At 42.5% G+C, this 21,832-nt stretch overlaps 2 protein-coding genes across 4 annotated transcripts in view; both read right to left on the bottom strand.

Moving 5' to 3' along the window:
- The window catches only part of DIXDC1 (DIX domain containing 1), a 108,300-nt gene extending 95,444 nt beyond the window's left edge, over window positions 1–12,856 (bottom strand). Inside the window, exons 1-3 of one of the 2 annotated variants that reach the window (XM_064288909.1) lie at window positions 12,748–12,856; window positions 11,934–12,037; window positions 11,543–11,635 (exon numbers count right to left, since the gene is read on the bottom strand). In XM_064288909.1, coding sequence (XP_064144979.1) covers window positions 11,543–11,599 — 57 coding nt within the window. In that variant the 5' untranslated portion in view covers window positions 11,600–11,635; window positions 11,934–12,037; window positions 12,748–12,856. The other variant, XM_064288910.1, reaches the window with a different exon arrangement.
- A 304-nt stretch (window positions 12,857–13,160) lies between these two features.
- C7H11orf52 (chromosome 7 C11orf52 homolog) lies at window positions 13,161–21,652 on the bottom strand. Of its 2 annotated transcripts, XM_023554789.2 has the most exons (5): window positions 21,583–21,652; window positions 16,454–16,491; window positions 14,613–14,689; window positions 14,134–14,391; window positions 13,161–13,740 (listed from the first exon to the last, which is right to left on the bottom strand). In XM_023554789.2, exons 1-4 carry the CDS (start codon window positions 21,612–21,614, stop codon window positions 14,143–14,145), a joined length of 396 nt encoding a protein of 131 aa, XP_023410557.1. In that variant the 5' UTR covers window positions 21,615–21,652; the 3' UTR covers window positions 13,161–13,740; window positions 14,134–14,142. The 2 variants fall into 2 exon arrangements, with proteins under 2 accessions (XP_023410557.1, XP_023410556.1); XM_023554788.2 differs by having other exon boundaries at window positions 13,161–14,391.
- Window positions 21,653–21,832: the final 180 nt, after the last annotated feature.

Below are 21,832 nucleotides of genomic sequence, written 5' to 3'. Positions count from 1 at the left end.
GTCAGTTCTAACTCATAGCGACCCCATGCACAATAGAACAAAAAATACTGCCCAGCCCTGTGCCATCCTCACAGTCGTTGCTATATTTGAGCCCATTGTTCCAGCCACCGTGTCAATCCATCTCGCTGAGAGTCTTCATCTTTTTTGCTGACCCTCTACTTTATAATCTGACTCATAGCGACCCTATAGGACAGAGCAGAACTGCCCCATCGAGTTTCCAAGGAGCGCCTGGTGGATTTGAAGCGCCAATCTTTTGGTTAAGAGCCATAGCACTTAACCACTACGCCACCAGGATTTCCTGTTAGTCGGAATTGACTTGACGGCAATGGGTTTGTCTGTTTTTTTTTTTTTCTACTTTACAAAGCATGACGTCCTTCTCCAGGGACTGGTCCCTCCTGAAAACATGTCCAAAGTAAGTGAAATGAAGTCTCACCATCCTTGCCTCTAAGGAGCATTCTGGCTGTACTTCCAAGACAGATTTGTTTGTTCTTCTGGCAGTTCATGTCCAAATTTCTTGGCGTAGATGAATGACCACTTGCAGCGTTGCATCCATTTCTTGAAACATTTCAGTTGGTATACCACCAATTCCTGGAGTCTTGTTTTTCGACAATGTCTTCAGTGCAGCTTGGACTTCTTCCTTCAGTAGTATCAGTTCTTGATTATGTGCTAACTCCTGAAATGTTTGAATGTAAACCAATTCTTTTTGATACAGTGACTCTGTATTCCTTTCATCTTCTTTTGATTCTTCCTGTATCTTCCAATTTATTGCCCATAGAATTTTTCAATATTGCAACTCAAAGCTTGAATTTTTTCTTCAATTCTTTCAGCTTGAAAAATGCCAAGCATGCTCTCCCCTTTTGGTTTTCTAATTCCAAGTCTTTACACATTTCATTATAATATTTCACTTTGCCTTCTCAAACCACTCTTTGAAATTTTCTGTTCAGCTATTTTACTTCATCATTTCTTCCATTTGCTTTAGCTACTCTACGTTCAAGATCAAGTTTCAGAGTCTCTTCTGACATCCATTTTGGTCTTTTCTTTCTTTATTGTCTTTTTAAAGACCTTTTGCTTTATTCATGTACGATGTCCTTGATGTCATTCCACAACTCATCTGGTCTTCAGTCATTAGTGTTCAACACATCAAATCTATTCTTGAGATAGTCTCTAAACTCAGGTAGGACATACTCAAAGTTGTACTTTGGCTCTCGTGGACTTGTTTTAATTTCTTCAGCTTCAACTTGAACTTGCATATGAACAATTGATCGATGGTCTGTTTTGCACTCAGCCCCTGGCCTTGTTCTGACTGATGATATTGAGCTTCTCCATTGTCTCTTTCCACAGATGTAGTCAACCTGGTTCCTGTGTATTCCATCTGGTGAAGTCCACGTGTATAGTTATCCATTTATTGGCAATAAGTCTCTGGTATTGTAAAATTCTATCATGTGACCTTTGGCATAGTTTCTATCACCAAAACTGTATTTTCCAACTACTGATCCTTCTTCTTTGTTTCAAACTTTCGCATTCCAATCACCAGTAATTATCAATGCATCTCAATTGCAAATTTAATCAATTTCTGACTGCATAAGTTGGTAAATCTTTTCAATTTCTTCATCTTTGGCATTAGTGGTTGGTGCAGAAATTTGAATAATACTGGTCTTTCTTGTAGGCCTATGGATATTATCCTGTAACTGACAGCATCATACTTCAGGATAGATCTTGAAATGTTCTTTTTCACAATGAATGCAACGCCATTCCTCTTTAGTTTATCATTCCCAGCATAGTAGACCATTTGATTGTCCAATTCAAAATAGCCAATACTAGTCCATTTCAACTCACTAATGCCTAGGACATGGATCTTTATGCACTCCATTTCATTTTTTACAACTTCCAATTTTCCTTGATTCGTACTTTGTACATTCCACGTTCCTATTAATAATAGATGTTTGTAGCTGTTTCCTCTCATTTTAAGTTGTGCCACATCAGCAAATGAAGGTCCCGAAAGCTTGACTCCATCCACATCATTAAGGCTGACTCTGCTTTGAGGAGGCAGCTCTTCCCCAGTCATATTCTGAGTGTCTTCCAGCCTGAGGGGCTCATCTTCCGGCACCATATCGGACAGTGTTTTTCAGAAGTAGATCACCAGATCCTTCTTCCCAGTCTGTCTTAGTTTGGAAGCTCTGCTGAAGTTTGTTCACCACGGGTGACCCTGCTGGTATTTGAAATATTGGTGGCATAGCTTCCAGCATCACAGCAACACACAAGCCATCAACATAAATATACACCTACTTATGCAGGGATGGTTCAACATTAGAAAAACCATTAATGTAATCCACCACATAAATAAAACAAAAGACAAGAATCACATGATTTTATCAATTGATGCAGAAAAGGCATTTGACAAAGTTCAACACTCATTCATGAGAAAAACTCTCAGCAAAATAGGAATAGAAGGAAAATTTCTCAAAATCATAAAGGGTATTTATACAAAGCCAACAGCCAACATCACCCTAAATGGAGAGAGCCTGAAAACATTCCACTTGAGATCGGGAACCAGACAAGGATGCCATTTATCACCACTCTTATTCAACATTGTGCTGGAAGTCCTAGCCAGAGCAATTAGGCTAGACAAAGAAATAAAGGGCATCCAGATTGGCAAGGAAGAAGTTAAAGTATCTCTATTTGCATATGACATGACCTTATACACAGAAAACGCTAAAGAATCCTCAAGAAAACTAGTGAAACTAATAGAAGAGTTCAGCAGAGTATCAGGATACAAGATAAACATACAAAAATCAGTTGGATTCCTCTACACCAACAAAAAGAACACCAAAGAGGAAATCGCCAAATCAATGCCATTTACAGTAGCGCCCAAGAAGATAAAATACTTAGGAATAATCTTACCAGAGATGTAAAAGACTTATACAAAGAAAACTACAGTATACTTCTCCAAGAAACCAAAAGAGACTTACATAAGCACAAGAACATACCTTGCTCATGGATAGGAAGACTTAACATTATACAAATGTCCATTCTACCAAAAGTGATCTATACATTTAATGCAATTCCGATCCAAATCCCGACATTCTTCAATGAGATGGAGAAATAAATCACCAACTTCATATGGAAGGGAAAGAGGCCCTGGACAAATAAGGCACTACTGAAAAAGAAGAACAAAGTAGGAGGCCTTACTTTACCTGATTTTAGAACCTATTATACTGCCACAGTGGTCAAAACAGCCTCGTACTGGTACAATAACAGATACATGGACCAATGGAACAGAATTGAGAATCCAGACATAAATCCATCCACATATGAGCAGTTGATATTTGACAAAGGCTCCAAAACAGTTATATAAGGAAAAGACAGTCTTTTTAACAAACGGTGCTGGCATAACTGGATATCCATCTGCAAAAAAATGAAACAAGACCCATACCTCACTCCATGCACAAAAACTAACTCAAAATGGATCAAGGACCTAAATATCAAATCTAAAAAGATAAAGATCATGGAAGAAAAAATAGGGACAACACTAGGACCCCTAATACATGGCATAAACAGTATAGAAAACATTATAAAGAATGTAGAAGAAAACCTAGATAACTGGGAGCTCCTAAAAATCAAACACTTATGCTCATCCAAAGACTTCACCAAAAGAGTAAAAAGACCGCCTACAGACTGGGAAAAAGGTTTTAGCTATGACATTTCTGATCAGTGCCTGATCTCCAAAATCTACATGATACTGCAAAAACTCAACTGCAAAAAGACAAATAACCCAATTAAAAAATGGGCAAAAGATATGAATAGACACTTCACTAAAGAAGACATTCAGGTAGCTAACAGATACATGAGGAAATGTTCACGATCATTAGCCATTATAGAAATGCAGATCAAAACTACAATGAGATTTCATCTCACTCCAACAAGGCTGGCATTAATCCAAAAAACACAAAATCATGAATGTTGCAAAGGCTGTGGAGAGATTGGAACACCTCTACACTGCTGGTGGGAATGTCAAATGGTATAACCACTTTGGAAATCGATTTGGCACTTCCTTAAAAAGCTAGAAATAGAGCTACCATACGATCCAGCAATGCCACTCCTTGGAATATATTCTGGAGAAATAAGAGCCTTTACACAAACAGATATATACACACCCATGTTCACTGCAGCACTGTTTACAATAGCAAAAACATGGAAGCAACCAAGGTGCCCATCAACAGATGAATGGATAAATATATTATGGTATATTCACACAATGGAATACTACGCATCGATAAAGAAGAGTGAGGAATCTGTGAAACGTTTTGTAACATGGAGGAACCTGGAAGGCATTATGCTGAGTGAAATTAGTCAGTTGCAAAAGGACAAATATTGTATAAGACCACTATTATAAGAACTTGAGAAATAGTTTAAACTGAGAAGAAAACATTCTTTTGGGGTTACGAGAGGGGGGAGGGGGGAGGAGAGGGGTATTCACTAATTAGATAGTAGATAAGAACTACTTTAGGTGAAGGGAAAGACAGCACATAGTACAGGGGAGGTCAGCACAATTGGACTAAACCAAAAGCAAAGAAGTTTCCTGAATAAACTGAATGCCTCAAAGGCTAGCCTAGCAGGGGCAGGGGTCTGGGGACCATGGTTTCAGGGGACATCTAAGTCAATTGGCATTATAAAGTCTATTAACAAAACATTCTGCATCCTACTTTGAAGAGTGGCATCTGGGGTCTTAAAGGCTAGCAAGCAGCCATCTAAGATGCATCAATTGGTCTCAACCCACCTGGAGCAAAGGAGAATGAAGAACACCAAAGACACAAGGTGATTACCAGCCCAAGAGACAGAAAGGGCCACATGAACCAGAGACTACATCATCCCGAGACCAGAGAGCTAGATGGTGCCCAGCTACAACCGATGACTGCCCTGACAGGGAACACAACAGAGAACCCCTGAGGGAGCAGGAGAGCAGTGGGATAAAACACAGACCCCAAATTCTCCTAAGACCAGACTTAATGGTCTGACTGAGACTGGAAGGACCCTGGCGGTCATGGCCCCCAGATCTTCTGTTGGCCCAGGACAGGAACCATTCCCGAAGCCAACTCTTCAGACGTGGATTGGACTGGACAAAGGATTAGAGAGGGATGCTGGTGAGGAGTGAGCTTCTTGTATCAGGTGGACACTTGAGACTTTGTTGGCATCTCCTGCCTGGAGGGGAGATGAGAGGGTGGAGGGGGTTAGAAGCTGGCGAAAAGGACACGAAAAGAGAGAGTGGAGGGAGAGAGCAGGCTGTCTCGTTAGGGGGAGAGTAACTGGGAGTGTGTAGCAAGGTGTATATGGGTTTTTGTGTGAGAGACTGACTTGATTTGTAAACTTTCACTTAAAGCACAATAAAAATTATTAAAAAAAAAAAATATATATATATATATATATATATATATATATATATATATATATATATATATATATATATATATATATATATATATATATATACACACACACCTACTGGTAAAGGTCCCAAACATGTCCTGGTTCCTAAACTGCCCCCTCTGCCTCCAGGCTTTTCCGCTTGCAATCTGCACCCATCTTAATCTCTCTTAGACACTGCATTTATCTTGCTGCTCATCTGCTCAAATGTCTTCAGACTCTCCCCTTTCCCAGTATGTCAGATATACATGCCTGGTACCCAGCTCCTAAGGCTTCCCCTCAAATCACCTCTGTTCACGTTAAGTGGCTCCTCGGGTCTCACAGATTTGCATGGTTCATTTTCACCTCCATGCTTTCAAGGCTGTCCCTCTGCTTAAAATATCCCGTACTCCACACTTCTGCTACCCAGATCTTCATGATACTTAGTTCAAGTTCCACTGTGAAACTCCTATGACCACTCCTGATTTTGCTCTGATCTCTATCTGTCTGGATCATTTGCCCCCAGATAACCCAGTGTTCATTCCTGCTTCTCCTCCAGGTCTCTGCTCAAATGTCACTCTGCCCACGTGGCCTCCTCCAACACCCTATTTAAAATGACAACACCTCCTCAGCCCACCATTCCCAGTTCTCTTTGTCTGATTTGTTTTTCTTTTTCTTCACAGCAATCACAACATCTTATATATTCTATATTTTGCTAGTTTGTTTTTTATTGTCAGCCTCCCCCTGCCCAGAATGTAAGTTCCATAAGGGTGGAGAATTTTGAAGTTTTTGTTTTCTGGTTTATCCCCAGTACCAAGAAAAGTGTCTGGCACATAGTAGATGCTCAATAAATGTTGACTGAATAAATGAATGAATCTTCCTTTAAAGTCCAAAGGTCAGAGTATGCCCTATATCATTTAGCACTTAATTATAGGTAATTTAGGAATATGAATCCTTGTCTCTTTTACTGTATTCCCCCACGTGTCTGTCAGTATGTCATACTGTGGGGGCTTGTGTGTTGCTGTGATGCTGGAAGCTATGCCACCAGCATTCAGATACCAGCAGGGTCACCCATGGAGGACAGGTTTCAGCTGAGCTTCCAGACTAAGACAGACTAGGAAGAAGGACCCGGCAGTCTACTTCTGAAAAGCACTAGCCAGTGAAAACCTTATGAATAGCAGCAGAACAGTGTCTGATATAGTGCAGAAAGGTGAGCCCCCTAGGTTGGAAGGCACTCAAAAGATGAGTGGGGAAGAGCTGCCTCCTCAAAGTAGAGTCGGCCTTAATGACGTGGATGGAGTAAAGCTTTCGGGACCTTCATTTGCTGATGTGGCGCGACTCAAAATGAGAAGAAACAGTTGCAAACGTCCATTACATCACGCTTGGTAAAGTACAGGGTCATTGGAAAAGAGGAAAACCCCCAACGAGGTGGATTGACACAGTGGCTGAAGAAAGGGCTCAAGCATGACAAGGATTGTAAGGATGGTGCAGGACCGGGCAGTGTTTCATTCTGTCATGCATGGGGTTGCTACGTGTCGGAATCAACTCAACGGCACCTAACAACAACAACAAGTGAAATATAAATATTTTTGGTATCCTTCTGTATTTTCCTCTCCTTCATCCATGCATTCTTTCATTAAACATTCATTACATATATATTGAGCACCTATTATACCCCATTATATTTCAGGTTCTATTCTTTTAATAAAAACTTCAAGAACTTACAGTTATACATAAATACACACACACCCACACATAAAGACAACAAACAAGATTGAAAGAAAGAATAGTAAAAGAAAGACTAGTAATGCTAAGAATCCAATATTAGTACATAGGGACAGAGTGGATGGGGTGTGACAGACTGAATGCGTAGGAGAAAAGAGAGACAGCACAGTGAGAGACTAGAATAGGATGTCAGCAATCACCAGATGCCAGTGCTTAATATAAACTGTACCAAAGCAGATATGCCAATAGGTTCTACATGAATTTTTTAAACTCGTATTTCAAAAGTTACCTGCTAGCTAGCCTGTGGATGATTGGATTAAGTGTAGCGACATCTGGTGGATATTTTGGAAACGACCCTTGAGATTCTCTACTATGAAAACACCGTAAATGCCTCCACGTCTCTCTGGGCTGCCAATAATAACGTGCTGTCGTTAGTTGTCTTTGAGTCGATGCAGACTCACAGCGACCCCACGTGTGCAGAGTAGAACTACTCCACAGGATTTTCAAGGCTGTGACCTTTTTGGAAGCAGATCACCAGGCCTGTCGTCCCACATGCCTCTAGGTGGGTTTTAACCACCAATCTTTCATTAGTAGTAAGGGGCTTAATAGTTTGTGCTAGGGCTCTAATTATAATAACATGAAGTCATCTTTCCGTAGGGCCCAGGTGCTCACTTCAACAAATAACCAAATTTCTAAGGATCTACTTTCCCAACTGACAGCCAGCTGCCTTCTGGAGGATGTATACAAAACTTGACACCACACAACTCTTCTTCTTAAAGGTAACTCATTATTTTAAATTGTTCATTAGGGAACATGAACCAGAGATTCTATTTCTGGGAAAACACCCTAATGAAAAAAATCTTACGTGAGGAAATAAATTAGTTGTTTACAGTGTGGGGGAGGAGGACAATCAAAAAGTCTGACACAGAAAAATGACCAAGAAAATTTCACACATTATAATGTTTACAAAACATTTACCAATTTTGTAATATCAAATGTTGAGTGAAAAAAGCAAAGTTAAAAAAAAGTGTGCTTGCAATATGATCTCAAGTATGCAAAAATTATGCATAGAAAAAAGATTAGAAGAAAATATTAACAGTGGTTGCTTCTGGATATGAAGATTATAGGTTTTTTTTCCTAAATTTTATTTATTTGGTTATTGTTGTTGAGAATATACACAGCAAAACATACACCAATTCAAGTTTCTACATGTACGATTTAGTGACACTGATTATATTCTTCAAGTTGTGCAACCAACCTCACTCTCCTTTTCTCAGTTGTTCCTCCCTCGTTAACATAAGCTCACTACCCTCTGAAGTTCCTATCTAATCTTTCGAGTTGCTGTCGTCAATTTGATCCCATATAACCAAAAACCCATTGCCGTAGAGTCAATCCTGACTCATAGCGACCTAGAAAAAAAAAAAGATAGATAGTTCTTAAAAAGCCATACTGCTCAAGGCAGATCTTTTTTACTAGTTAAGCTAAACTGTTGTTCAGTAATAAGATGACTTCAGGGGATATTTTTGGATTAAAGTTTAAAGATTATCTCAGGGCAATAGTTTCAGGGGTTCATCCAACCTCCATGGCTCCAGAAAATCTGGACTCCATGAGAATTTGAAATTCTGTTCTGCATTTCCCACCTTTTGGTCAGGATTCTTCTACAGGATCTTTGATCAAAATGTTCAGTAATGGTAGCCAGGCAGCATTCAGTCCTTCTGGCCTCAGGGGAAATGAGGTAGCTAGCTGTTCATTGGGGTAATTAGGCACTCATTCCATAATCTCCTCCTACTCCTGACTCTCCTTCTTCCTCTGTTGCTCCAGGTGAATAGAGACTTGCAAGCTTTTAAGACCCCATTAGTATACAGCAAACTAGGAAGTAAAAAAGAAGCACTAAACAAGTTATTAGGCCAATTAACTGGGAAGTCCTATAAAACCATGACCCTAAAGCTACAAACCAAAGAACCAAATCCCATGAGCTATTTAGTTGTATATAAACAGGCTCAGCAGCTACTCTTTTTTTTTCATTGTTATAAATATATCACACAACTTTTACCAGTTTGAGTTTTAACAGGTGTACAACTTACTTGCAGCAATTACAGTAATAGGCTGTGCAACCCTACCCTTAACCAAGGTGATTTTTACATCACCATTAACCCCTCTTTTCCCCCTCCCTCCCACCCTTGGTAACTTCTAATAAACTTTGGTCTCTGTACATTTCCCCTTTCTTGTCTTTTTATATAAATGAGGTCATACAATATTTGTCCTTTTGTGATTGGCTTATTTCACTTAGCATAATGTCTTCAAGTTCCATTCACACTGTGGCCTGTATCAAGACTTCATTTCTTCTACTGGCTGAGTAGTATTCCATTGTATGTATGTACCACATTTTGTTTATACATTTGTTGATGAACATTTAGGTTGTTTCCATATTTAGGCTATTGTGAATAGTGCTGCAATGAGCATTAACAAACAAGTCTCTTTTTGAGCCTTTGCTTACAAGTCTTTTGGGTATATACCGAGGAGTGTAATTTTTAGATCTTTGAAAACCGTGTAAAAATTGTGTGGTGGGGGCATTTGACCTCCTTGGGTCCCTGGTAGCACAGTGGTTAAGCGTTTGGCTGCTAATCAAAAGGTCAGCAGTTCAAATCCACCAGCCACTCCTTGGAAACCCTATGGAGCAGTTCTACTATGTCCTATAGGGTCGCTATGAGTCAAGATCGACTCGACAGTGATGGGTTTGGTTTTTCGGTTTAACTTCACAAGGGGGAAGGAGAGTCCAGATCAACAGCCCAAGGCTGATTCCTAGGAGGTGGAGGTCAGACATGCCTCCACCTTCCAACCTTTTTACCAGTTCTGACACCATCTGTCTCTCCCACAGCACTCTCTACTTCTCTACTAGGTTCAATAATTCATTGCAATGGCCACACAGAACTCACAGATCATAGTCACGATTATAAGGTTTATTCGGGAAGTAAAAGGTTACAATTCAGGATCAGGAAATACTCAGGATACAGTTCTTCTCTCAGGATAGCCTCTTTTCAGCTGTGCTTGCAGGCAAATCTCTCTGACGCTTGGCCCTGGCCCAAGCCTCTACCCCGCTCAGGCAAGTGTTACAAAGCTCTTCAGCTCCACAAGTAAGTGCCTGTGGGCACCCCCACTCTGCCAGGAAGCTTCCTGCGCTCAGCTCTCTTGCTCCGTGGGCTGGGAAACCCAACACGCCATCTACTGCCAGTCTCCTGGTTCTGCTGCCACCATTTGCTGCTGCTTCTCACCATCTCAAGTGTTACAGTTCTCTCTCTGTCCTGGTTCTCCTGCCTCTGCTACCTCTCTCTGTCTTCCATGTTACAGCTCCTCTCTCTGTCTCTTTCTGTCTCCGTTTAAGCTTAGCAGGATGATAAAACTGACGAATCCTCTCATTAAGGTTCCATACACTTTATTTGCATGGTCCTACCTCTACAAGGGCACCTTATTTACATTTTTAGCAAGCTATCCAATCCACTTGGTGGGCCACAAGCACCTCATTGCATAGTCCCATCTAATCATTTGATGGAGTTACAAAGACTATGTCTAAACAGGCCATACTAAGTCATTCACTGCAAACCATCATGCTGTTTTCCACAACAGCTGTACTATTTTGCTTTCCTACCAGCAATGGCTAAGGGTTCCCATTTTCCCACGTCCTCACCAACATTTGTTTTTTTTTTAATCTTAGCAATTCTATTGGAGTGAAATGGTATTTCATTGTGGTTTTGATTTGTATCTCTCTGATGGTTAATGATGCTGAGCATCTTTTCTTGTGTGTGCTGGCCATTTGAATGCTCTCTTTGGTGAAATGCCCATTCAAGTCCTTTGCCTATTTTATGATTGCATTGTTTGTCTTTTTGTGGTTAAGTTTGTTTTGTTTTTTAGTCATCATTTGCAATATTGCCCAAATGATCTATAATTAAAGTGCATTATTGCTATAACAGAAACCCTGGTGGTACAGTGGTTAAGAGCTATGGTTGCTAACCAAAAAGTTGGCAGTTCGATTCCACCAGGCACTCCTTGGAAACCCTATAGGCCAGTAATACTCTGTCCTATAGGGTCGCTATGAGTCGGAATCCACTTGGCAGCAACAGGTTTGGTTTTGGTTTTTTATTGCTATAACATAGTTTTTATCTAAATCTTTTAAATAATGTATATATTCTGACTGATGGCTAGAATTCTTCAACTTCTATCTGATTTGATCAATTCCAGAAAAAGATGGCCCAAGTGAGCTAGAATTTCCATAAGAAATAGAAAGCAAGAAAAGAAGGCAAATATTTTACAACTTTGTTTCAGGATCTGAGTCCTGGTGGAGAAATCCTCCAATTGTAGAACTGTACTGAAATGCCCATAATGTCATCAAATTTCTTTCAACAGTACATCAGAAACTTACAGAAGGCTCTGCTGGCAGCAGGGAGTTATACAGTCTCATAACCACTTGGGTCCCCATCTTCCAAGTCCTTAGAACAGCTGGATCAGGGCTCCCCTAAAATAGGAAGAGAAAGAAATGTGCAAAATATAGCATGGGAAAGAAATCCCAAGAGCTAACCAGCCCCCTGCCCCAAACCTACCAACTTGAGTCATCTCCAAGTATCAGAAACAGGGCCCTGGTTAGCAGAAAATCCAGCACAAGATATTATAATCACAACAGGGCTATCCCAATGGCATTTTAAAATCTACTCACTTAGGCTTTAGTGGTTAAAAAAAAAAAAAAAAGAGAGAGAGGATTGTTTCCCTATCATTAGTTAAGCACAGATGCATTTCTTCGTCCTCCCCACACTTACCAGTCAAGAACCATAGGAAATATTCAGAAGACAATCAGGAAAAAATACTGGGAGCTCTGCTTCTGGCACTCACTTCTCTCCATCCTTAGGACTTCATTTTTAACCTAGAAAGGTAGCATTTAAATTCTAAGACAGAAATTTTTATATAGTATTTTACAGTTTACAAAAATGCCATCATCGTATTTGACCCTCACAGTAGATAACCCCTGGAGATAAATAGGGCTAATTGTATTAGCCCCAGTTATAGAAAACAGGCTTGGCAGTTGCTCTGCCAAGGAGCAGTGGAGGCTGTCTTCCAACCCACCTCTTCTGAATCCTGTGCTCCGTCTGTACCAGAGAACAGGCTGGGAAAACGGTGATGATAATGATAATGGCACTATTAGCGACATTCAACTGTACTGCTCCAAGTGTTTTAGATTCTCAAAATCATTCTATGAGGTTGACAGTGTTATTACCACCTTTTTTGTGCTCCGATTCTATTTTCAGTACTCTACCCACCTAATAATAACCCACCTTAAGGAAATCATTCCTCTCAGGGACCAATCGAGGGACAGCGGTATTTGGGGGGATGGCGTGCATAGGTTGAGAAAGGGAAGTGAGTTACCGCTAGTCTCCAAGCTCTAAAAGTCTGAATCAGGAACTGCACACTAAGAACCTATCAGGCTCAGAGCAGGTTCGGACCTAAAACTTCCGTAATTGAAGCCTCCTTCCACCCCTCCCTCGCCCCCTTCTTGCGTCCTCAGTTCTGATCTGAGAAAGGGTGGCTAGAGTCACTCTTTCATCTCCCAGTTACCCGCCACCTTCCAACACCTACCTCTTAGGTCCTGGGTCGGTCTGGCTCTGCAGTTCTACCGCCGGCCCTACTAGGCACCGCCTCCTCCGGCTTCGGCGTCGCGGCTGCTTGCCCGCTGCCATGGCGACAGGGAGGCGGGCCTGGGCCTAGCCCGCCTCCAGCCGGCGGGAGCCCTTCCCCTGCGGGCCAGAGCCCCACCTCCTGGCGGGCTTGACCCCGCCCCCGCCGGCCGAGCCGGCCCTGCCCCCAGGCCCCGGTCCACTGCCGGCCTGGACCCGCCCTCCTGCCGCCTGGACCTCAGCCTGGCTCCGCCTCCAGCCGGCGGGAGCCCTTCCCCTGCGGGCCAGAGCCCCACCTCCTGGCGGGCTTGACCCCGCCCCCGCCGGCCGAGCCGGCCCTGCCCCCAGGCCCCGGTCCACTGCCGGCCTGGACCCGCCCTCCTGCCGCCTGGACCTCAGCCTGGCTCCGCCTCCAGCTGCGGCCAGAGAGGGGGCGTGCCAGCCTCCTTCCTTGCTGGGCTTTCCAAGGCCCTTGGACTGGGCGGGACCCTTGTTGCTCTTACGTAGATCTCCCGCCACAGAAAACGCACTAGGCATAGATTAATTAAGCAATTTATTGATGCAGCTCCGCACCCGCGAGAGCCAACAGTGCAGCCAGGGGGAGTTTCTGGGCTCCACTGCACTGTCAGTACCAGCGACAAGAAGTCCTTATAGCCCATAGTAAGAGAACCTCGTGACTTCAGGACTCCACCCCTGCCCCCATTTGCCTGCTTCGGTCTGGGAGCCTTGACCCCACCACTGAAGAATGAGCCCAAACCAATCCCGAGGACTGTATGCAAATACTCAGAATGCTTTTCCCAGCCCTTCTTTGGCTTTTGTGGGCGGAAGATACCTTTAAAGGCAACAAGATCAGCTCAGGTGCTTCTGGGGCGACATGTTCTTCCTGCACTTTTCTTGGGAACAGGCACGAAGGTAGCGGTCAAAGCCCTTTCTGCTCACTCAATACCATCCGCCCCTAAATAAAAAATTAAAACAACCAAGCCCATTGCCGTTGAGTAGATTCCAACTCATAGTGACCCCATAGGACGGAACAGAACTGCCGCATAGGGTTTCCAAGGAGCGCCTGGTGGATTCAAACTGCCGATCTTTCAGATAGCACCCGAACTTTTAACCACTACGCCACCAGGGCTTCCCATCCACCCCTAGCTAATCGAAATACAACTCGAAGCTAAGGGCAGCAAATGTGATAGGCCTAGGGGGAAAGTGCAAGATTGGAGACCCTCACAATCCCAGGGGTTCTGGAGTTTTTAAAAATATGTGGTCAATGCCCCAGGCTGCCACCCAACTTCCCAAGGCAGCAGATTCTTCCCAAAGGGGTAGTGGCAAAATGACGGAAACTGGCTCCTACTCCCGAGGCTCACACCAGAGTTCCGTTCTTGTTGTCATAGCGAGGTGTGGCCTGAGGGAAGCGAAGGGTTGCGTACTCTGTAGCATTTTCTAACTGCAGGTGCTTCACCTCCCCGGCAGAGCGTGACTGACTCTGGCTGCACACCCGGATGTCTGCGTAATGTACGCTGCTGTCCTCTGATGTGAAGCCTTGATGCCTCTGTCTCGGCTCAGGCTGCTCTAACACCCGCTCATATGTGTGTCCTGGTGTCTGAGGGCCCTGTGAGGAATGGAACGCATTAAAGAAGAATCTTGGTTTTACCCCTCACTTCCAACGCAGGGCCAATTAGATTGATGTCCCTCCACTTTGCCCCTTTGCGGGGTGGAGGGAGGTGGGCAGAACCAGCAAGTTCTACAGATGTCTGTCCTAAGGTAGAAAAGCGCAGAATTGGGATCCCATGTCTGAGCAGCCCAGGGGAAAGGACAAGGGCCTATCATTACCTTGGTGCCATTCTGTTGCTGCTGCGGTAGCTTCTGCTGCTGCCGCCGTCGCTTAGATGATAGTCTTGGTTGGCTCCCTGAGGGAAAGAAAACCGAAACCAAACCAGTTACCATGGATCTTGTGTGTCAGAGTAGAACTGTGCTCCATAGCATTTTCGATGGCTGATTTTTCAAAAGTAGATCACCAAGCTTTTCTTTCGAGGCACCTCTGAAGCACCATGTGCACTACTCAGGGACTCCTCTGAGAGGAAGAACCCAACTAAAAACTATTCTCTCTTCCTTGTCTCTGCTGAGACAGCTACCTTCAAATATCTCTATTAAACTATTATAGTAGTTTTCCGACTCATTTCTGTGCTGCCATTCTCTCCTCTTTGCATTTCTGTCATTCCCACAGCCAAGCTCCTTAGTAGGGTATACAATCTAGCCTTTTCACAATCTGACTTAATGTCTTCCATCCTCATTTCTCACAGCCCCTAACATAGTTTAACAAATGAAAATATGTTAAGAGACCACTGTATGCCAGGCTCTGTGCAATGCTCTGTGGTAGAAAGATGAGCAGGGTGTTTCCTCTGCCTCAGGGAGCTTACAAAAAAGCTTACAGCTTGCTAAAAACCAAAAAACCCAAACCCATTGCCTTTGAGTCAATTCCAACTCATAGCTACACTATAGGACAGAGCCGAACTGCCCAATAGGGCTTCCAAGGCTGTAACCTTTAACAGAACCAGACTGCGAAATCTGTCTCTCACGGAGTGGCTGGTGGGTGCAAACCGCCAACCTTTTGGTTAGCAGCCGAATGCTTAACCACTGTGCCACCAGGGCTCCCTTACAGCCTGCAAGGGGAACCAGTAAGTAAACAGACTAGTTCTATGATGCCATGTGGTACACGCTCAGCGACATCAAACTGTCTACCACTTTCACTCAGGTTGGTCTCCTCACATCTCCTCTCTTCTCTATCCTTTCTTCCCTCCTCTTTCTCTCCTAATTCCCCTGCCTAAAACACCCTTCCCTCCCTCTTCTGCTGCCTTGTGAACCTGCTATCATTCTTTTAACATTGGTGTCCTTTCCCATTCTCCTACAGCATTAGTATGCTTCTGTTATAGCACTTGGAAACTCCGGCGGCAGAGTGGTTAAGTGCTACAGCTGCTAACCAAAAGGTCGGGAGTTCAATTCCACCAGGTGCTCCTTGGAAACTCTATAGGGCAGTTCTACTCTGTCCTATTGGGTCACTATGAGTCAGAATAGACTTGATGGTAATGGGTTTGGTTTTGGTTTATTATAGCACTGGCTGGCTACCACTAGTAGACGGTATTACAAAGAAAGGCTGGGCGATCTACTTCTGAAAATCAGCCAATGAAAGCCTTATGGATCACAATGGTCAAATCGCACTGTACATGGGGTCTCCATGAGTTGGGGGCCAACTGGATGGTAGCTGACCAAAACAACAATAGATACTATTACCATTACTTGTTCATGTATACCTATCCCTCAAACTTGATTTTCAGATTTCCCAGGGCCAAGTCAGAGTCTCCTTCTTCCTGTGCCTCTCTGCCTGCACATACAATGTAAGTGCTCAGTAAATATTTGTTGGATGAATGAAGGAATGAATGACCAACACTGTCACTCTGCAATATGGAAGCATAATCCAGAGGTTCAGAGCTGGTCTACAGTAAAAATTCTCTTTGGTATACTCTCTCTCTTTACTGCTTCCAAAGACACTCTTCTTTTCTACCCTTACACCCTTTCCAAAGACGATTCTGTTGACTTCTCTAGTTTGCCCCCCTCCCAGCCCCCGATTTCTTCAGACCTTCCACACACACACACACACACACACACAGAGTTACCTGTTTTCTTTTTCCTCTGGAGAGTTGATGGGCAGCTCCTGTGACATGAAAAACAGATCACCCACACCTTTATTATTTGCTCTGTGGTCTCTTTAAAATTCTGGGATAAGTCTCTCCAACCTCCCTCTAACAATGACTCATCCTGAGCCAGATTCAGCCCCAAAGTTGCACCTCTCCCAAATGGATGGTTCTGGAAGGTGGAGTGGCACAACTGACATAACCAAACCCAAAATACCACTTCAGGCAACTAGGCACTACGTGCCAGGGATGTAGCTGAGCTGAGGACTATTCTGGGATTGTCTAGCAGGCCAGTCTCAGCAGAGGGTGAGGGAAACCTGCCAAATAATTGGATATTGTCCGATTCAGAGACTCTCTTGCTTCTTCAGTGCTTTTTTCTGGGGGTCTCTGCCAACTCGGACTTCCATGCTGAGCATCATTAGAAGCTTCTACAACAAGGGCTAACTAGTAAAAAAGTTAGGGTCCCCTAAAAGCCCTTTTTTAACAGATGACCTCCCTCTCTGCTTCCCTGTCCTTGTTTTTAATTAACAGAGAAAGTGAGAGATGTTTAACCTTATTGTCCTTTCAAGAACTCTGTCCACAGCAAAGAACTGAATTTGGTGAGTGACTCAGCTGCCCTGCCCATGCTGCAAGACAGACCTCTTAGACTCATTTCTGGGCCGGTCGGCAGTTCGAATCCACCAGGCACTCCCTGGAAACTCTATGGGCCAGTTCTACTCTGTCCTATAGGTTCGCTATGAGTCAGAATCGCCTCGACGGCACTGGGTTTAGGGTCCCCAGTGGAGCCTGTGTGTCTACATGATTGTCAAGTGTTTGATACCCCAGGAAACAACATTGCTCTGAGGAAATCTGCTGAATAGTTGGGACTTACTCTGGATGCTTTTTCTTGCTAGTACATTTCCAACTCTCAACAGAGCCTACCCTGGTTGTTTAACTTCTAGTCTCCCCGGGGAAGTATGCTTTGCTAATTAAAAACAAAAAAGGAGGGAAACTTATAAATCATGTTGACCTTATTACCATGGAAAAAAATCAGGATTTTTCCACATGCGTTTGACAGAGGTTTGTGTTTTTTTTTTTTTTTTTTTTGTAACAAAACATTTGATATTTCAACAATCTTCACATGTATAGTTCAGTGACATTATGTTCATTATGTTGTTCAACCATCATCCTTATCTGTTCCAGATTATACCATCACCCTTAACAGAAGCTCAGTGTCACCTAAGTATTGAGTCCTCCTCCCTTCCCAGCCCCTGGTAACCATTAGTAAACTTTTGTCTCTATACACTTACGTATTCTAAATATAAGTGGGATCACAAAATATTTGTCCTTTTGAGACTTAATTCACTCAGCATAAGGATTTCTGTTTTTAATTCAGCTTGCTGAATTCAGAGTAGAGCCTCTATCCAGGTAATTCAGAAGAAAGGCTTTGAAACTGCGTCTGTGTCTTTCTACTTCTCTTCTGCCACTTCAGCTCTTGCTTTCTCTTACTGCTGCCCAGTCACAGCCTTATTAGTCTCTAATTCCTTGCCCCTTGTTGCTACTATGGAGCCCTGGTGGCATAGTGGTTAAGTGATACTGCTGCTAACCAAAAGATCAGCAGTTCAAATCCACCAGCTGCTCCTTGGAAACGCTATGGGGCAGTTCTACTCTGTCCTTTAGGGTTGTTATGGGTCAGAATTGACTCAATGGCAATGGGTTTGGTTTGGAGCCCTGGTGGTACAGTGGTTAAGAGCTATGGCTGCTAATCAAAAAGGTCAGCAATCCAAATCCACCAGCTGCTCCTTGGAAACCCTATGGGGCAGCTCTGCTCTGTCTTATGGGGTCACTATGAGTCGGACTTGACGGCAAACAGGTTTTTGTTGTTGTTGTTGCTACTATCTTCCTACTTATTTCTATTTGAGTGGATAAAGAGAATATTAATTCTCACATACCATGAAGAATGTAACCAATGTCACTGAACAATTTGTGTAGAAATTGTTGAATGGGAACCTAAATTGCTGTGTAAACCTTCACTGAAAATACAATAAAACATTATTACAAAAAAATAAAAGGAGAAAGAGAATATTAATTCTGAAATACATGGACTTAGTCTACCCAATTTTGGTGAACAGAGCCTGTTTCCAAGTTGGATATTACACAGTTCTTGAACACAACCCAAGCAGAGTATTCGGTTAGATTCAGAGATGATGGAATTTTTAGTTCTGAATTAAGAAATGGGCACTCTCCTACACTGGGAGTAGGAATAAAAATTGTTGCAATCTTTCTAGAATGCAATTAGCAATCAGTGTAAAAAGCCTTAAAAATAAATGTGTGTATGTATGATGGCATTATGGAAACCCTGGTGGCGTGGTGGTTAAGTGCTACGGCTGCTAACCAAAGGGTCGGCAGTTCAAATCCACCAGGTGCTCCTTGGAAACTCTATGGGGCAGTTCTACTCTGTCCTATAGGATCGCTATGAGTCGGAATCGACTCGATGGCACCGGGTTTGGTTTGGTGAATTTATGATGGCATTGTACCCATTTTTGTTTTTGATGAGAAAATTGAAACCCACTGTAAATAAATGACTCCCCAACCACAAGTCTTATTTTTAATACATATCAAAATGTTCAAAATAAATAAATGTATGTACCCTATGATGTAAACCAAAAACCCACTGCTGTCGAGTCGATTCTGACTCATTGCGACCCTAAAGGACAGAGTAGAACTGCCCCATAGAGTTTCCAAGCAGCAGCTGATAGATTCAAACTGCTGACCTTTTGCTTAGCAGTTGTAGTTCTTAACCACTACAACACCAGGGTTTCCCCCTATGATGTAGCAATTCTGTATCCTAAGAAATAATGAGATATATGAAAATCTGTATGCTCATTGTAGTACTATTGAAAAACACAAAAATTGAAAATATGTCAAAGGTCCAACATTTGGGAATTGAACAAATAAATAGTATATCCAATCAGTAGAACACTATGCAGCCATTTTAAAAAAGATGTTGGAAGAACCTCTGTCATCATGGATAAATTTATTTCTTATTAAGTTAGAAAAAAAAGATGTAAGATGTGTTTTGGAATAAAAATTGTGCACACATGCATTTCAAAAAGGATTACATGGAAATACGTATGCTAAAATGTTCCTGACTATCACCTCTGAGTGCTTATATTTATAGTTTGCTTATTTTCCACTTTTTGGTATTTTCCGAATTTTCCTCAGTAAATGTGTATTATGACTTTTGTAATCAGAAAAAAAATTAAAATCCAAAATATTTTTGTAAACTCTGAAATTGTCACAGTATCTTTAAGTGTCCGGAAGTGTACTGAGATAATGAGAAATAGATAAGAGCAATTTTTACACAATCTTATTAATATTTTATGAGGAAAAAAAAAGATTTTGGCTAGAGTCTAGTGGTTTCAGTACGGGTTCCAGCGTCAGAACATTTATGTTTCCTGGCTTTGTGACCTTTAGCAAGTTTTTAACCACTCTAAGCCTCTGATTTCTCGTTAATAAAATGAACAAATAATAGAACCTAAACCTCATGGGATTATTGTAAGGATTACATAAAATAATAAATACAAGCACCTGGAATATAATGAGCCTCAGTAAAAGCTGACTAGTACAACTACCAGGACTATTACAACTCAGGGAAAGAGGTAGCCAATGATGAAGTAGGTGAAGACTCGGAAAAGGGAGCAGGAGCGAAAGGAACTGTTACATCTCCTTCTGTTATGCATAGAGTTGGAACCGATTGGACAGCACCTAACAACAACAAAAACAACAGAGGTCCTATGTCTGGAGGACATCTCATAGTTTAAAGAGTGCTCTAAGAGCTTTTTATGTTTTTGTTCAATCCTGGCAACACTGAGGGAAACACATATTATTGTTCCATTTTACATGGGCCAACTAAGGCCCTAGACTTTGATGCCTTACTCAAAGACAAGGACCAAATTTCCTTTTTATTACTATGTCTTCTGGATCTAACACTGCACCTGGTACACAGTAGGTATTCAGTAAATATTTATTTAATAAATGGATACATGAATGAATAGTAGGAAATGAACATAAATCCCATGTAGTGACTCCAAATCTTATGTACTTTCCAGTGTGCCTCACCTGTATCTAAATATAATGATACCTTATTTATAAATAAAACATCCTCGAGATCTGACCCAGGCATGGAATGGTATAGCCAAGAAGGCAGTGGACAGGATAAAACCAGGCCCAAGGGTCTAAAGTGATAACAACTCTGGGAAAGAACAAGACTACCACAAATAATTTATTATGAGATTTTCACATACACCATATTCTTCGTTCTTCAAAACAAGTTTATGATATAAACAAGATGGGTTATATTAGCTATATTTTACAGATGAGGGACGGAGAAGTTAAGGGACTTGCCTAAGGTCACCCAGCAATTAAGTGTGAAAGATACATTCAGATATTCTTTGGATAATCTCCTTCTTCCCACTTCTGCCCTTTTAAATAAACATTTCTCCAAACTGATTTGCTTGCTCTGGAAGGCAATATTATGTAGTGGTTAAAAGTTTGGGCTCTTAAGTAAGACAAGCCTGGGTTGGAATCTTGGTTCACTTACTTACTAGTCATGTGGCCCTGAGCAAGTTACTTAACTTCTCAGAGTCTCAGCCTCCTCAACTGTAAAATGGGGGGAAGGGGAAAACCACTTCCTCATAAAAAGAGTTGTGAAAATTAAACGAGATTATTTGTAAAGTGCCTGGCACAGAGTAAATTCTCAAATGCTATGGCTATTATCATCTCTGGGGAAGGAGAAAAGGGAGAAAAAGAAAAGGGGAGAAAGAGGATGACAAAGAGAAACAATGTCTTATTCACCATTCTAGCCCTGCTCTGGCCATTCTAGACAGCTGGCTTGGCTGTGTGTTTTGAGATCTCCTGAAAGGAGGAATCACAGAAAGGGGTGCTGCTCTGGTGCTAGAATCAGGAAATGCCAGCAGAGGGAGGTGGCAGTGGGAGGTCGGCAGAGAATTATCTCCAGGCTCTCTCTCACTCATGCTTGTAATGAAGGGGAAGGTATTCTTCTCAGCTTAGGACCTCCACATCCAACAACATGGGACTTTTACCCTCCTCCGCTCTCTCCCCGTACTCACCAGCTTCTCCCGCAGCAGAGTTGGTTTCCCATGGTGCGCGGTCTCCGAGGGAGCCCAGCTGTTTTTCTACATTAAGAGGCTTATGCATTTCCTGGTTCCCAGTTTAGTTTTCATTGGCAGCTGGCGGGGAGTTTTTGTCAGTGTCAGATTTCAACCTAGCAGGTTGGACTTTGGAAGCCACCTGCTGGAAGGATTCCCAGGTGACTCTATTCCCAGCCAAGGTCAGATCAGCACACACCAGGCTCCAGGT

The sequence above is a fragment of the Loxodonta africana genome, chromosome 7 (genome assembly GCF_030014295.1).
Source record: "Loxodonta africana isolate mLoxAfr1 chromosome 7, mLoxAfr1.hap2, whole genome shotgun sequence".
In the NCBI taxonomy this organism is placed as follows: Eukaryota; Metazoa; Chordata; class Mammalia; order Proboscidea; family Elephantidae; genus Loxodonta; species Loxodonta africana.
The sequence above is the reverse complement of the archived record's forward strand: the minus strand, read 5'-3'. Positions and strand labels throughout refer to the sequence as shown.